The sequence below is a fragment of the Polyergus mexicanus genome, unplaced genomic scaffold (genome assembly GCF_030449975.1).
Source record: "Polyergus mexicanus isolate NDT 795.1 unplaced genomic scaffold, iyPolMexi1.0 SCAF_4, whole genome shotgun sequence".
Taxonomy (NCBI): Eukaryota; Metazoa; Arthropoda; class Insecta; order Hymenoptera; family Formicidae; genus Polyergus; species Polyergus mexicanus.
In genome coordinates, this window is record NW_027223324.1 from 9,269,708 (window position 1) to 9,285,588 (window position 15,881).

At 34.4% G+C, this 15,881-nt stretch overlaps 3 protein-coding genes across 6 annotated transcripts in view; 2 read left to right on the forward strand and 1 right to left on the reverse strand.

Moving 5' to 3' along the window:
• Nucleotides 1–2,975, forward strand: part of LOC138932312 (terminal nucleotidyltransferase 4B) — a 4,347-nt gene extending 1,372 nt beyond the window's left edge. Inside the window, exons 2-8 of the mRNA XM_070293996.1 lie at nucleotides 76–246; nucleotides 488–845; nucleotides 952–1,098; nucleotides 1,188–1,381; nucleotides 1,487–1,640; nucleotides 1,885–2,023; nucleotides 2,173–2,975. Coding sequence (XP_070150097.1) covers nucleotides 76–246; nucleotides 488–845; nucleotides 952–1,098; nucleotides 1,188–1,381; nucleotides 1,487–1,640; nucleotides 1,885–2,023; nucleotides 2,173–2,378 — 1,369 coding nt within the window. The 3' untranslated portion in view covers nucleotides 2,379–2,975. The remainder of the gene's footprint in view (nucleotides 1–75; nucleotides 247–487; nucleotides 846–951; nucleotides 1,099–1,187; nucleotides 1,382–1,486; nucleotides 1,641–1,884; nucleotides 2,024–2,172) is intronic.
• Nucleotides 2,976–5,361: 2,386 nt separating this feature from the next.
• On the reverse strand, nucleotides 5,362–6,788 carry LOC138932257 (cytochrome c oxidase subunit 4 isoform 1, mitochondrial). 4 transcript variants are annotated; one of them, XM_070293914.1, is made up of 4 exons: nucleotides 6,679–6,788; nucleotides 5,928–6,125; nucleotides 5,659–5,851; nucleotides 5,362–5,578 (listed from the first exon to the last, which is right to left on the reverse strand). In XM_070293914.1, the coding sequence occupies exons 2-4, from the start codon at nucleotides 6,117–6,119 to the stop codon at nucleotides 5,469–5,471; spliced, it is 495 nt and encodes a 164-aa protein (XP_070150015.1). In that variant the 5' UTR covers nucleotides 6,120–6,125; nucleotides 6,679–6,788; the 3' UTR covers nucleotides 5,362–5,468. The 4 variants fall into 4 exon arrangements, with proteins under 4 accessions (XP_070150015.1, XP_070150018.1, XP_070150017.1 ...); XM_070293917.1 differs by lacking the exon at nucleotides 6,679–6,788 and adding an exon at nucleotides 6,523–6,636; XM_070293916.1 differs by lacking the exon at nucleotides 6,679–6,788 and adding an exon at nucleotides 6,518–6,636.
• Nucleotides 6,789–7,449: 661 nt separating this feature from the next.
• Nucleotides 7,450–15,640, forward strand: LOC138932374 (arginine/serine-rich protein PNISR). Its single transcript, XM_070294132.1, has 12 exons — nucleotides 7,450–8,039; nucleotides 8,132–8,320; nucleotides 8,426–8,679; nucleotides 9,105–9,276; nucleotides 9,406–9,587; nucleotides 10,130–10,381; nucleotides 10,545–10,647; nucleotides 11,599–11,670; nucleotides 12,043–12,137; nucleotides 12,228–12,387; nucleotides 12,466–13,398; nucleotides 15,350–15,640. Exons 1-11 carry the CDS (start codon nucleotides 7,946–7,948, stop codon nucleotides 13,371–13,373), a joined length of 2,481 nt encoding a protein of 826 aa, XP_070150233.1. The 5' UTR covers nucleotides 7,450–7,945; the 3' UTR covers nucleotides 13,374–13,398; nucleotides 15,350–15,640.
• The last annotated feature ends 241 nt before the right edge of the window (nucleotides 15,641–15,881 follow it).

The window sequence follows — 15,881 nt, forward strand, 5'->3', positions numbered from 1 at the left end:
AAGCAGTGGTATCAACGCAGAGTACTTGATTCTGGGTAATACTGTACATTGAATATAATTATGTATTCTATTTAGATTACATGAGGAGATAGAAGATTTTTTTGCGTACATGTGTCCCTCGCACGAAGAACACGTTTTAAGAATAAGAGTTGTAAAGAGAATAGAACAAGTAATTTATGATCTCTGGCCAGACTCTAAAGTTGAGGTGTTTGGCAGTTTTCGTACTGGTTTATATTTGCCTACAAGGTATGTGATACACAAAGATATTTATACAAAAATGATAACTTAATATTTGTTTGTTACAAAATCATTCACAAAATAGACAATACTCTCTCTAATAGATTTTTAAACAATTTAAATGTTCAATTCACGCAATACACAATATATCTAAAATAGTAAGAAAAATATAATAGCTTATAGTTGCATGTAATAAAAATCATTACATATCATAAAATATATAGACAATATCTTTCGTTTTTTATTACAGTGACATAGACTTGGTAGTAATAGGGATGTGGACAGATCTTCCATTACGTACTTTGGAACGTGCTTTACTAGATCAAAATATCGCTGAGCCATCATCCATTAAAGTGTTGGACAAGGCCAGTGTGCCAATCGTCAAACTGACCGACAAAGAAAGCGAGATTAAAGTGGATATCAGTTTTAACATGAACAACGGCGTCAAGTCTGCGGATTTGATAAACTTCTTTAAGAAGCGATATCCAGTGCTAGAGAAGCTAGTCATGGTGCTAAAGCAATTTCTACTACAGAGAGATCTTAATGAAGTGTTTACCGGTGGTATATCCTCCTATAGTCTAATACTCATGACCATTAGTTTTTTACAAGTGAGTTTAATCATCATAACAAATATGTTAGAATCCTAATTAGCTAATTAGATCAAATTGCTGCTAAATTCAATTATCACAAATGGCTTTTTTTTTAATACTTCAGATGCATCCGAGAAAAAAAGCTTCTTGTTCAGACGCCAATCTGGGAGTGCTATTGATTGAATTTCTAGAGCTATATGGCAGAAATTTTAATTATGTTAACACTGGCATTCGTGTAAAGGATGGTGGTACTTACATATCTAAAGAGGAGGTCTGATAACTTTTTACACTTACAGTAGCTAGAATTTTATGTATTAATGTAGAAGTGTTTTACTAATAGTTTTACATATTAATTAACAGGTTCAACGAGACATGATAGATGGCCATCGGCCATCCTTGTTATGTATAGAAGACCCACTGACACCCGGAAACGATATTGGCCGTAGTAGTTATGGCGCTTTGTATGTAAAAGATGCATTTGATTGGGCTTATTTTGTCCTTACTCAAGCAGTCAACCCCTTGAATATCTTAGTTAATGACGCCAGTAAAGTAAGGTAAAGTAAAATCTATAATTTTTTTTATATTGTTTTTCTACAATTTTTATTTTATTTTTATGATATCGAAAATTGTAATATATGATATACTTTTATTATATGCAGCATTCTAGGGAGAATAATCCGCGTGACTGACGAAGTAATAGATTACCGTAGGTGGATCAAAGAAACATTCCCACTACCTGTAAGTGAAGGAGATTCTCTGTCAAGCTCAACTGGTTCTGATGCATCTACTCTTTCAGCTCCTGCCAGTGATACGGTAAATATTCTGAGAATGGATTATTATCTTTATTGAATCTCTTATTATATCATTATATCGATATCTTTGTTCATATTTCTTTGTATTTCATTGACATCTTCCTTTAATATTGATTTTATTTCACATCTCATAATATATATGCATACACATATGGAGAATAATATTGTATAGCTCAAAACATAATTATGACATGTGTGTCATAAGGAAATTGTTTTTAATATTGGATTATTAATTTATCTCTAAGGATTCCGAATGCAGTCGTGGCAATTCTCCGAACACTGGCGGGAAAAATGATAATGATAAAAACAAAGATAGGCACATTTATAATAGTCAGCAAATTCATCCTTATCCGGGAAAGAAAACCTTCAAGGGAATTACTCATGGTACGACATTCAAGCGATTCTGTTTGCTACCTATGTGTGTACTACAAAATTGCCGCAACAAATGTTTAACGAGATGATATGAATAATATAATATTCGAGTTTACTCCGCGTTGTCCCAATGTTATCTCGTCGACGTTTTTCTTTTGCAGCTCATCACCAACAGAATTTCAAAGGCAGTTATCACATCAACAACAATATAGCCGGTCAAAACAAAATCAAGCACGCACTCCACAATAACGGAAATAATAATAACAATAATAATAATACTAGTCACAATCCGAACTCTAGACCAAACATAATGAAGAGCAAGAAGCAGCGTATGATGCAGCGTGGGACCGGTGATTGTGTACGGTGATGAAACGTACATGATAATCTTGGACATTATTTCCGTCACTTAAGTAGCGAGCTCAATATCATAACTGTGTGATAGAAAGACAGCGATTAACGTCGATCACATAACAACCGAATCATCCTACACGATTTTCTCCTCTTCTCTTTTTTCTTATTTTCAATTAAATATACAGAAGGGCACAAAAAAAAGTTCATAATTCTAAGAGAACTTACAGTTTGGTAATTTTACAATTCTTGTACAAGACAAGAAAGCCCAAGCAGAAAATGGCTATACATATATACATATATATACATTTTTTTTGTTTTTTTTTTTTTTTTTTTTTTTTTGCCAGAATCATATTTTTCTCTGTACGCAAAAATTTATGTACCAAGGACGTACAGAATTTCTAATCACGAATTGAGATAGGATTTGTTTATATTTCACTTTTATTGTGTGTACAGGCTATACCTGTGTAATATTTTAATTATTATTTCAATTATTGTTTATCAAAAATCAGAAAGTTATTATTGCCATCGTCAAATAGCAATTGCGTGTTCAACTATGATGAGTAATATATCATAATATATTTATATAGTACGAATGGGGGGAGGGGGGAGTATATATATATATATATATATATATATATATATATATATATATACACACACACACACACACATACATACATACACGGATATGATTTGTACATTTTTCTCTCGGGAATTTTAATAGACAAAACTATAAAATACATGCTGATAGTGACAACAAAAACTTAGTTTTCTATATGGAACTATATTCTTATAACAAGAGGGTGACAGCGAATTTGTGATGATATTGGGACTTATCTAATGTACATATTGTAATATATATATCATCAAAGAGATAGAGAAGTAAGTCTAAAAGTTACCTACTATAAATATATAATCTTTGTTTTTTTTTCTTTTTTTTTCTAATTTATAAATATCTAAAATAAAGTGTTTGTTACAATGATTTTACTATAAAAATTCGCGGTTAAAATCATATCTATTTGAGAATGTACTATTGTTTTTCTCTATATTTTTTCTCTACCAAACATATAAACAAAGTATGTGAAAATTTTGATATATTTTTCAGATTTTAATAAACTTACAGGTTCGTGTGCGTGCGTGCGTGTGTGTATGTGTGTGTGTGTGCACACGCTAGTGGAGTACGATGGTATAAAAAGAAAAGAAAATTTTGAATAAAAATATTTTTAAAAAATAGCTTATTATCTTGAGACATAAACACACACATACATTCATACAACGTGATGACAACGCTTCGAATCTTTGCAGTCTATTTCGTAGCAACAATTCCTTTTTTTCCTGCAAATTTGCTGTACCTACCTTCTTTTGTACAGAAACACTAATTTCTTAATGTTAATTCACATAATTCTTAATATCTCTTCAAGAATGACGTATTATTTTTATATCAGATAATTAAAACACACATTTATTATACAAAGGGAAAAAAACGAAGACTCTGATATTTATGAATCTTACATTGCATTTCATGAAACTTATGTATATGACAATACGCAAAAAGGCCTTGACATTACTTAAAAGCTCCGTATATTACGTTCATCGATCATGGTAGACGTAGTTCATTATTGAATATTACATTCCGTTGACGCAATAACTAAGAGGACAGAAAATAGAGTGTTTATTGTAACAAATCTCTTCAATAATGTCAGATTAAAATTTTTTCTGGTGCAGTTGCATTTTTGTACGTTCAACGATTTTTAACGTGCGATGCAAAGATTATCCCAAAATTCTTTAATTTAGTCATGTGAATTGAGGATATTAGCTTTCAAATTTTTTTAAAATTATATACCCAGTATTTTTTTCATGTATATTATTTAACTTAAAGAGCTCTTTCGTATATAATATTGTATGCTGTGATTGAATTTAATAATTAAATTGTCAATTGCTTAAAGATATATATAAATATATATAAATATATAATTTAAATGTTACTGTGTAAAGCATTATATAGCCATACTACATTTTTAAAACTATGTAAACTATTATTATTACTGGTTAGTGATCCTCAGCAAGTTACGTGTTTTTTATAAATATCAGAATTTCGTAATCACACACATTGAAAGTTTGATAACGAAATCACTTCGTAATCACTCATATTTATCGAATTTTCCCGAGCGATTATTGGAATTTCTGTAAAACAAAAAAAAACAAAAAAAAAACAAAAAGAAAGAAAATGAAAAAGAAAAAAAAGAGTTTAATAAATATGAATGATGCCGATGTCTGATCTTAATTATTTCTTGTCATTTATATACTTTTCAGGAAAGCGATTTTACCTCATAGAGTTATTATTTAAAAACAGTTAGATAGTTTATAAACTTCTTGATAGCAATATGAATCTCTATAATAATCTCCATATTTTCCAAAAATTTTGATAGTCGTGTATATTTATATTCATGCGAATATATATTTTTAAATAAGCAATAATGTAACGATGTAAAACGCGATCAGTAATGCATCTTTACCTTTGTAGAATTGTACTGTCGTCTCACAACCGTTACATTAAGATTGAAAAAAAAAAAAAAAAAATTAATTAAATATATTACACTCTGACAGTTCGTAACTGTGTAATTACGAATTTTCGAAAGTACAGGCATTTAATGCCTGTTGCCTATATTTCCTTTTTTTTTTCTACGAAAACTTGCGTGAGGAGAAAGGAAAGTGAGATAGTGATTATGCGACCGATTTACATTGTGGCAGCAACTTGTACTTATAATTATCTCTATTTGTAAGTTTGTATTCATACATTTAATATGAAGCGAAAAATGTGTGAGAAATGTACAGAAATGAAATAAATCTTACTTACCTTTTTCTTCAATCACAAGTTCGACATATTCCAATAACTTAAATTTCATACATTTTTAATATACTAATTTATATTTATACATTTCACATATAACTTGATATGCTGATATTTTGGATGTGTTTTAATATCAATGGCGCTCTAATGTAACCACATGGCATTTATTAAATTTTAGCCACTTGTACATATATACAAGCGTTCAGAGAAATTACTGTACATAGTAAGACTATATTATTCAATAGATAATTTAATTTACTTTCGAGCCAAGGGTCCGTCGATCGGATTCATGTCAAGCTTCTTCATACGATCTAATTGTGCCAGTCGGCGTTCTAACGAGAATGTTTCTGGCAATTCTGGATAAGCTGAAAGATAAAAAAAAATAATATTGTGTTAAATCAAGATTTTTCAAAGCGAATTGAGTCATATCAAAATAGAAACGTACCAAATACTTTGAAATATAGATATAGCCATAGACCAGTGCTTATAAGTAAGCAACTCATTCCAATAATGCCTTTCCATTCTCCTGTCGGTGCTTCCATTTCGCTGAACGTTTGGCGAAAACTAGCACGATATAGAGCTTTCTTCTCTTCAATAGACAACTTCTTCCAGTCTCCCTTTTCTTTCTCTCTCAGCGCCTGATATGGTAGTTTGACAATTATAATCAAATAGTGATTTATGAAAGATTATGTCATCGTTATTTTCTTTTCTTACCATGACATCAGGGCTACTTTCCTTCCAACGTATTGCAGGACAGGGGAAATCTACTCGATCTAAATAACTGGGTTCACCATTGTATCCATAGCCAACCACCTCTCTATTACCGATCCTATCCACTGTCAGCAATCCGCATCTTTGAATTTGGATAACGGGTCGTAAGCGACTCGCGAATAATTTACCTGCCATTGTTTACTGAAAGATATTGGAATATTGTACATTTAGGCAAGGCTTTATATTTTCAAAAAGCGATACTTTTTTTTCTACAATAGCGACAATTCGACATATATAATCTAGCATTCTTTTTTATCATTTTGCGAATCTCGTACATCACTAAATCTTGCCAAGATATATGTACGTATATATATACGCACATATATATATATATATATATATATATAAATTTAATTTGACTAGTCCTTTATTACAAAGTTAATTATTTGTCATATAACATAAGAGTTAATGCGTGACTCCCAAGATATTTGCCTTGACATCGAGTTAATAATTTTTGTTAAGAAACGTCAATATTCAGGAATATTTTATACCTCCGAAATTACATACGATTATATATCGAGTTCGAATGTTACCTAACTGATAACAGAGATAATCGAGAGCCGAAAATGGAAATTGCGCATGAAAAAGTCGCGCGCAGAGAAACGGACCGACAATTACATAATCGGGATAATATCACGATTGTGATCGGAGTTTTGTCACGTGTAAAAAAAACGGGAAATTAAAGCACACTTACTATCCGCGAAGACACTTCGCGAATCGCGAGTTCGCGCAGGACGAAGAAAAATGGCCTAGAGCCTAGAATAGCATCAGATGTCAAGTGCGTTCAAGAATGCGGTTCGCCGTGAATTGCTTCTGATTTGAAGCTGTTGAAAGAGCTTTCGATTCATCAGGAAATTATTGGACAATTTTTTACTATCGCTCCGAAGAACATCAGATCTGATCAATAAACATAAAATAAATGGCATCAACCATGCTAATCTATCCTAGACTTTTTATATATTCTACTAGACACTAGACCGTAAAAAGAGTGGTTAAAAAGAACAGGTATATTTGATTTGAGCAGAATACATAGATAGGGTTAATATACATTGTTCATATCATGTTTCAGTTTGCCGGCAATTATTAAAATTTAAATTATTTTTACATATATATATATAATGATTATGTGAGAAATATACGAGAGATAAGAAATTCAGAAATGCCCAAATCAAATATGGCTGCCGTTGCATCATCTAAAGGTGGGAACAGCGAATGCGAAACGTTTTGAACGTTTTTCTCGCACGAATTGTCTTTGATGTACCGCCTCATGAGGGAATCGAGCCGAATGCGAATCGAACGTTCTGTTCGCATTGGCTTTGGCGTATATATCTGCTGAATGATAATAACGAACGTTTGCATTCGCTGTTCGTTCGGTGTTCGTTCGCTAAGTGTATACCCACCTTTAGATAAGTCTATGAGTTAATTCATGTTTTTAATTTAATTCATGTAGACAATTTTGCAAACGGACCTTGATGTAAGAAAATGGAGCGCGCGCTTTGCTCATTTGGTAACACTGTGTGACAAGATCAGTTGAAGAAATGTAATTGATGTGATTTAATACTTTATCCTTTATTCAGCAAAACATTTTTGAGAACGCAGTTTTGCTTGTATCTCGCAAAAGTATATACCGGTAAAAATGTAACCGGTACACCACAACAAGAAGATCTGTATATAAGAATAGTGACTCGCGTTATAAAATTTCCGCTCACACGACATAGCAATACTCCGGTAGAATATATTCGTATTTTACTGGAACATTGAACGCCGCGAGAGCGATAAAAAAGTACGCAAAAATGCTCCTTCATTAGTCGTAGTCCGAATTTCTGCTTCAGCGATGTAAGGAATCCGAATATATTCTTTGTACTGTGATAGAGAACACTGTAATAATCTGGCAAGAAAGTACTGTATGTACTGTGTTAAACCTCAACTGGATCTAGAATCTCGTTGCGTTACCTTCGTAGATGAAGATGAGCGGGGATATGTTCGAGGGAAAGGATTATCCGACCCAGTGGGCGCTCAATCCTACCGCCTATCAAAACATGAGTAACGACCAAGGTAATTTTCGACAATAGATACTTGTATAAATCTTCACACTTTGTAATTCTCAATAATGTATAAATGATTGGTAATTATTTGTCTGGAAACAGTGGATTGGGCAGCTCTGGCGCAACAGTGGATCAAAATGAAAGAGACAGTTGTACCACCAGCACCGCCACCACCAACTATAAATCCCATATATTCCGCAAATGATGGCAGTGGCGAGGCACCAATGGATATGGATACCAAAGATGATGAAGTGCCTCCAGCACCGCCTGCGCCAAACATCAGTGGATCTGGTGAGAGAAAGCGTCATTTTGAAAATTTTATATTTAAAAGAGACAATAATCAAGATAATTACCAAAGTTGACAGCATAAGATATCATTTTCTTTTATATGAATAGAAGCCTGGACTCAGTGGAACCAGTGGGGTCACTGGAACACTTCAGCATCCGGAACAGGAAGCTGGGAATGGAGTGGCGTACCACCACCTGGTGTTACTATAGGTCCTGATGGCAAACCAATCGGACTTCCAACTATGCCGGTTATACCACCTGCGCCGACAATATCTACCACCACTGATTTTAATACACCCCCTCCTGCTGCACCATCACTGTATTCGTACAATTCAGTGTCTCCGGCACAATCGTACAATCAGGTATAATTGAAAAAGGATAAAAACAATCTGTAACCAGTAATGATATGTTAGAGAGAGAGAGAGAGAGAGAGAGAGAGAGAGAGAGAGAGAGAGAGAGAGAGAGAGAGAGAGAGAGAGAGAGAGTAATAAAGTTGTTAAATTCTTCCTAATAATCTCCTCATACAAATTTATGTTATTAATGTCTAATTCTTTTATTGAGATATTATACATACATGATCCATTATTTCAAATATGATAAATTTATTTTTAATAATTCTATTGTTAGTGCCATTATAAATGACCATTATATCATAACCATATTCCTTCTTGGATTCAATTGTCTAAACTATGTTATATGGTTTTCTGAATATTTTCATATAAAGAAAGTTACATAGTTTCCAATTCATTTCTTAATCAGGGTATCTTATTGCGTGTTTCCTTATTAGGTTACTAACTATTGGTCTGGCGATCCACCTAATACAATATCGCCACAGCCACCTCCTTTCATGAAGGGCATGAGACATACGAATAGAACACCACACATGAGAATAATGGATTCGGTTCGATGTCGAGATGATAGAGAAAAGACACCGGAAGAAGACACTACTACGACTATAGGTAAAAATTTTAGAAAATATAATAAAAATAATTTTCTTGTTACAGTTGGAGTTCAGCTGGTTTGGCAATTATGAATTACACACATAGTAATTCATCTGCTATAACTTGCTGTTGATCTATTCTGCATAGACGCCGCAAAACGGAGGCAGTTACCAGCATGGATTCGTGAAGGACTGGAGAAAATGGAGAAGGAGAAACAAAAGGCTATGGAGAGAGAGCGGCTAGAGATCTTGAGAAAGCAAGAGTTGGAGGCTCGCAAGCAAGCAGAAGATGAAGCGCGTGCAGTGCTTAATCCTAGCAAGAGTAAATTTGTAGGTCTTAATCGTTACACTAGAGTTTTAAATAAATAAAAAAGTGGGGCAGCGGACTTTCCTTACTACTCCTATACAGCCATATAGAGTTCTTTTCAACTTCGTAGCTTCAATAGAGCAGCGCAGATTGTAAATACTAATATCAGCATGAGATTAACTTAAGATTTGTATTGCTTACAATGTGTGTTGCGGTATATATATATATATATATATATATATATATATATATATATATATATATATAGGTGTGTGTTTATTAAATAAACATGTGGCAATTGAATACTGCTGACAATTGAAAATGATGATAATTATTAATCAAGTGGCAGCTGCAAATGGCGAATAGCAGCATATAGTTTACTCTTCTACAAGCGCAACATGGCTGTCTGAATCAGGTGGAGGAAAAATCAAAAATCGCGACGATGCACTTTTCTATTTATCTAGAATTTTATATTATATTTTTTTCAAACTTCAATCTCAATTCGACAGATTTGTATGTTTGTGAAAATTATATATCGCCGCCGCTTTTTTTTCATGATTTTCAGGACTCTGACTCTGAGAAGGAGACCGAACAGGATTTTGATGTAGCGAGTAGCGCACGTGGACCGCAATCCGTAGATAAGAATGATCGTACCCCGGATATCGTTGTTCGGCCGCGAAAGTCACGATTCAGAGATGCTGATTCACCAGAATCTCACGCGGATGCCGACGAGAGTCCGACCGCTACGACTAGCGCGCTTTCAGCGGTCGCTTCCAGATCGCAGAAGCGATCTCTAGACGAGATCTTCCAGGATGTGGTAAGCAAAAAATGACATTCAAAGTTAAATTGAATTAGCATCAAGATTAAAAATTAATTAAAATACAAATTAATTCCATGGCAAATATTCTTAATTAACTATGTAATTAATTTTATCATAATATTGTATGTGAAATATAATTTGTGCTTTTTGTCTGTTGCAGATGTTGAAAGTAAGACGATCGCTGACGGAAATACTTTTGGAGGTAACGAACGAAGAGATTGCCGCAGTATGCAGAGAGGTTTGGAGCCGCGCACGTGCCAAAGGTACCCCAGATACACACGATAGAACTAACCAATTGAATTTCCGTGCTTTTGCTCGTCGGAGCACAGAGTCCGCAGATTCAGTGAGCCTACTCGCCGCGCCATGCTGCGACGAAGCTGTGCGATTGTATAATATAAAGTTGAAAGAAAGCATTAAACAGAGATTTCTTAATGCGTAGACTTAATTATTCGGCAATTTCAGGACATCCTGCTTTTTTGTTTTCAGGGATTTGCGATTAGCATAAGGCATATCTCACTTTCTCGCGTTTTAATCACGTAATCGTTTCATATTACGTGCCGTAGATTTTAGAGACTTTCTCTTTTTCACGCGCCGGCATTTTTATGCCTAACAATCATCTCGCGCGACATATCTCCTTAGGAGATAAAGATTCTAATATTATATATTTATTTATACTGTAGTATAAACAAAGTGTTTCCATAATCTATAATCGGAATTTTATATAATCAGAATTTGTTTTAACAAAAATAGATGTTACAATTAAAGTCAATAATATTTAATAGAATAATAAGAGATTATACGTCTCTCTCTTATATACCCATTTTTACGTCATGGGAACGTTTTATCGCTTAGTTTTTATACATTCGAGGCACTTAGCTATGACCCGAATTTTTTTTTTTAAATTGTTTTTAACTTTGTTTCGAGTTTTATGCGGATCTTATCTCTCATTTTCCGATGATAATCCGCATATACCAAATCGCGATATCGATCAATATTTTTCGCGCAAAATATTATCTTAGTTCGACTTTTAAAAGTGTGGAATAATGCTGTAAAGATTTCTTAAGGTATATGAAAGGAAGCGAAGGGACGAAGGAATGGTTCGGCCCCTCCCCTTACGAAAATGAGCCAATAAAGAGTCATTCAATATTATCGGGGTCATTTATCCGTGCAATAGCACTTTTAGCTTTGGTTACTAAATGCGTATGTATTGTAAGTCCCCGCAGGAGAGACCCCCGTCGCATCCCTCAACAACACGGCCCCTCTTGCTCAGATCACTCGCAAGCTCGGTGAGTAAGCTTCAACACTTGATATAACACACGGCGATATCCTTAGGGAACGGCCTAATAAACGACGCAAGTAACTCGTTAAGAGAAAAAAAAAGAAAAAAAGACGGGTCAATACGTGGATGTACTCGATATTAACTCAGCCGTTCGCTCGTAGAGATTTATCGCCGCAACCGCGAGAGAAATGTTTCTCTCTGTCTCGATCTTTCACTTTTTCTCAGGATATTTCTTGATGAAAGTAACGGCTACGAAAATTAATTGAAGCCGCGAATTTTGTATGTTTTTTTTTCTTTTTTTGACACCCATTCCGATTTTGAAAACATTGTCATATCACGCGTGCTGAACGGATGTAATTTCGTCTTCCATCTGCCGTAGGTCTGGGCATCTATGGCGACAGTAACAGCGAGTCCGAGGAAGAGCAAAGCGAACACGCGCTGATTCATGACGACGACAGCGATGAGGAGCTGAAGGTAAACGGATCTTTCGAGCAAACTATTTTTTAAATCATTTCACGAAAATATTAATTTAAATTGTAAATTGAATCCCGATTTCTCTCATAGGAAACATTGAGACGTCGACAGCAGGCATTTCGCAAGACAGAGGAGGAAATTGAGGCGCGTCTCGCTGAGGAGGAGGAGAGGGAGGAACAGTGTAGTTACGAGGAGCAAAACAGTAGACAACAAGAAAATCATACCGGTAATACTAGCTGCCGGGAGTCAGGTATGTTTCGACTGATAACAACACAACCGTATGTGGCCGCTGTGCAATTAAGTGTAACTTCCTGACGTCATACTTTAGTTGATGAAAAAGAAACGGTAAATAATCAAAGAGAAGCGTCCGAAACTTTATCGAGCGGCGGACAAAGTCCACAAACGACGGCGCCGCAGAACGCGCCGACGGCCGACGGCCACCAGCAGATGACGAAAGCGAGCAGCACCGTGTCGGGATCGGCCGACTCCGAATCGAGCAGCACCGAATCCACGAGCAGCTTGTCCGAATCGAGCCACGAGTCCGCCAAGAAACATAACAAAGCGCGTAAAGCGGGCAAGCAGCTGCAGTCGCAGTCGCAACAACGCGAGCCACAACAGCAGCAGCAGCGCGGTTATCACCAGCGGCGACGAAAATCCAAGAGCAGGAGCAAGTCGCGTAGCGGCAGACGCTCCATCAGGTCGTCGCGCTCATCCGAACGCGTGGCGCATAAGCGGCGTTCGCGTTCGAGATCAGCCAAGTCGCGCAAGAACTATCGCTCGCGATCTTCGCGTTCCTCCAGTGATCATAGATCCAACAAAAAGCGACGCACGAGATCGCGCGATCGGAAGCGCGTGAAGTCGCGCTCGCGAAGCTGTCGACGCTCCAGATCAGCGTCTCCCGACAATCGCAGGAAGTGGTCATCGCGATCGCGCTCCCGTAAGAGGAAATCCCGTTCGCGTTCCAGAGACAGGCGGAGGAACAGTCGATCGCGCAGCAAATCATCGCGCGTAACGGCAAAGCGAAGAGGATCGCGCTCAAGATCACGCGGAGGCGGCCGAGAGAGATCGCGTAGCCGTTCGAGGGGTCGCAGACGATCGAGGTCGTATGTTTCTAGGAGAAGCCGACGACGAAGCAGCCGATCCAGATCGCGGGATCGAAGTAGAAAATCACGCTCCAAGTCACGACAGTCGAGCCATCGCGATGGTAAGAAGTCGTCACATCGATACAGGAATTGAGCCTGATCTGCTCTCCTAGCCCAAGGTTGTATGAATGTTTATTCTGATTATAGCTTTAACAGAGAATAATACGAAAACCAATGATACATTCTGTTTTTAACAAGAATTTGTCACTTACATATTATTATATGAACTAATCGAAAATTGCTCTCGGAAACTTTTCCTCTTTTTTTCCTTTCTCTTTTCTTTTTGTCGTTGCATCATCGCGCATTCAGCTCTCTGTATTGATTCTTTAGAGCGTTTATGTGATATTTCTCATGGATTTTTATATGTTACAATGCCAACGCGATAGTTATAATTATACTTTATGTGTAATCGATATGGCAGCACGGTGCGCATTCTTAAACGTAATCTATTTTTTGCATGTAAAGAAGTTCGTTTCTTTTTATTTGCTTCTTACTGTATGGATATTTATTATTTTTTTGCAATTACACGGTATATAATTAAGAATTAATGGACATTATATAGTTTCGTTTCTTCTTTGTGTAAAAAAATGTCAAAATGATTGAAGTTTGTGTTACATATCGCTAGAACAAATTATAAAATACATGATAATATGTTGTTATAAAAAGAGAGAACAATGAAATTTGCTCAATAATTTTTAAAGATCTAATGTGATAGCAGTTAAAATAAATAGAATTATTCCAGTTTAAAGATTTTCTACATATAGCTGTGTTATAACAGATTTATTATTAGATTTAGTTGTAAGAAATAAAAGCAACACACATACACATATGCGTGCACAAGGCGATTCGAGAGTAGATTAATCAAAATGCATTCAAAATATAACAGATATGAATTTTGCACACATATATTCATTGACTATCTAGATTGAAACAAAGGCAATAAGATAATTAATATAATTATACTAAATATAATGATTTTCATTGCATAAAAAGTTTTAAGTAGATATTTTATTATTAATACAATATTTACACACAAAGAAAGATTTTACACTAATTGATAGATGTATATTTTGCTCCCTTTTAGTATCGAAACATCTAAGATTTAAAACTCTTTCTTTATTTCAAGGATTTCTTTATTTATACGTGTTTTGACATAGGATAGTAACTAGTCAATAAGCTTTTTACATTACGTTTAGACACAAACATGTAATTAAAATATATAATTAATTTATGAAATTTACATGTATTATATTATTTTGCAATAGCAAGATAATGTAATATATGAGAGAAAAACAATATACCAAAGTATTATCATATTTTCGCTAATACATGAATTATTGACTGTTTCTTGAGAATTGATTAAATGAGTATAAAAAGTCTTAAAATAGGTATAGAGAATAGCATAGTTCTTTTTGCAAGAAAATTCAAAAAAGATATACCATTTTGGACAAAATATTTATACAATTATTAAACGATTATTTGTTTGTTCAAAGAGTGCAATTATTTGCGCCGTGCAAGAATCTGGTAAATTAAAGCGAATTTAATCGAGTCTAAGATATTAATAATCTTTTTCGATACCAGAATTAAAAGACTCGTAATTTATTAGAAACGTACATATCTTTGATACAGTAAATGTTATTTTTGGTATTAATAAATAAAATTCATTAACTGTTGATGATAGAATCTGCACGAGTGCAGATATATACGCGGATTTTTATTTATATTAAAATAATTATTATATTTAATATATATATACGAGCGTTATATAATTATATATATATATATATATATATATATATATATATATATATATATATATACACAATATATATATATTTAGATATATTATACAAATGTATTGAATTCTCGAAAAGCACTTTAATAACATGAGTACTGTATTCGATTGGAATGGAAAATATATTTGAATTCTGATAAAAAAAAGAAGAAACATTTTTTGACATAAATTCTAAAGAGCATTATTGCAAAAATGAAGTAACTTGCAATATATTTTGTAGATTGAATGTGCGCCAGGATGTTGACACGAATCCTAGAAATCTTATTTTGTTTCAGCATCTTCCACACTGGCTTCCGCTCGGCTTCAACGTTTCACTATGATTCAGTTCGTCACCGTACAACCACACTATTGTGGTACAGTTACAATTTTTGAATATATCATATTAAATTTTCTCTCAAAAATAGTGTATTATAAATACATATGACATATAATAAATAGCAATACTTGAGGGTATGTGTTATTAAATTTATCTCTAAAATATTATTCTTACTAATATATACAATAACTATGTATCTCTCTTTTCTTTCTAAAAAGAAAGAAACATCTCGCTCAAATATTACATATAAATAATATTCGAACGAATACATATATCAAGATTTATATAGGAAGACAAAATAAAATAAAATTGGCAATACGTCATCAACCAAAATAGTCGCATTTTCTCCAATATAATTCCATTAAAGACTGTTATTCGATCAAGGTAAAGATTTAAAAGAGCCGTGAATCGTGATTGTTTTTGCGCGCTGAACGAAAACAATGAAGATCCTCATTATTAGCCAAGTAATGAAGTATCCTTCCTTCCTGGTT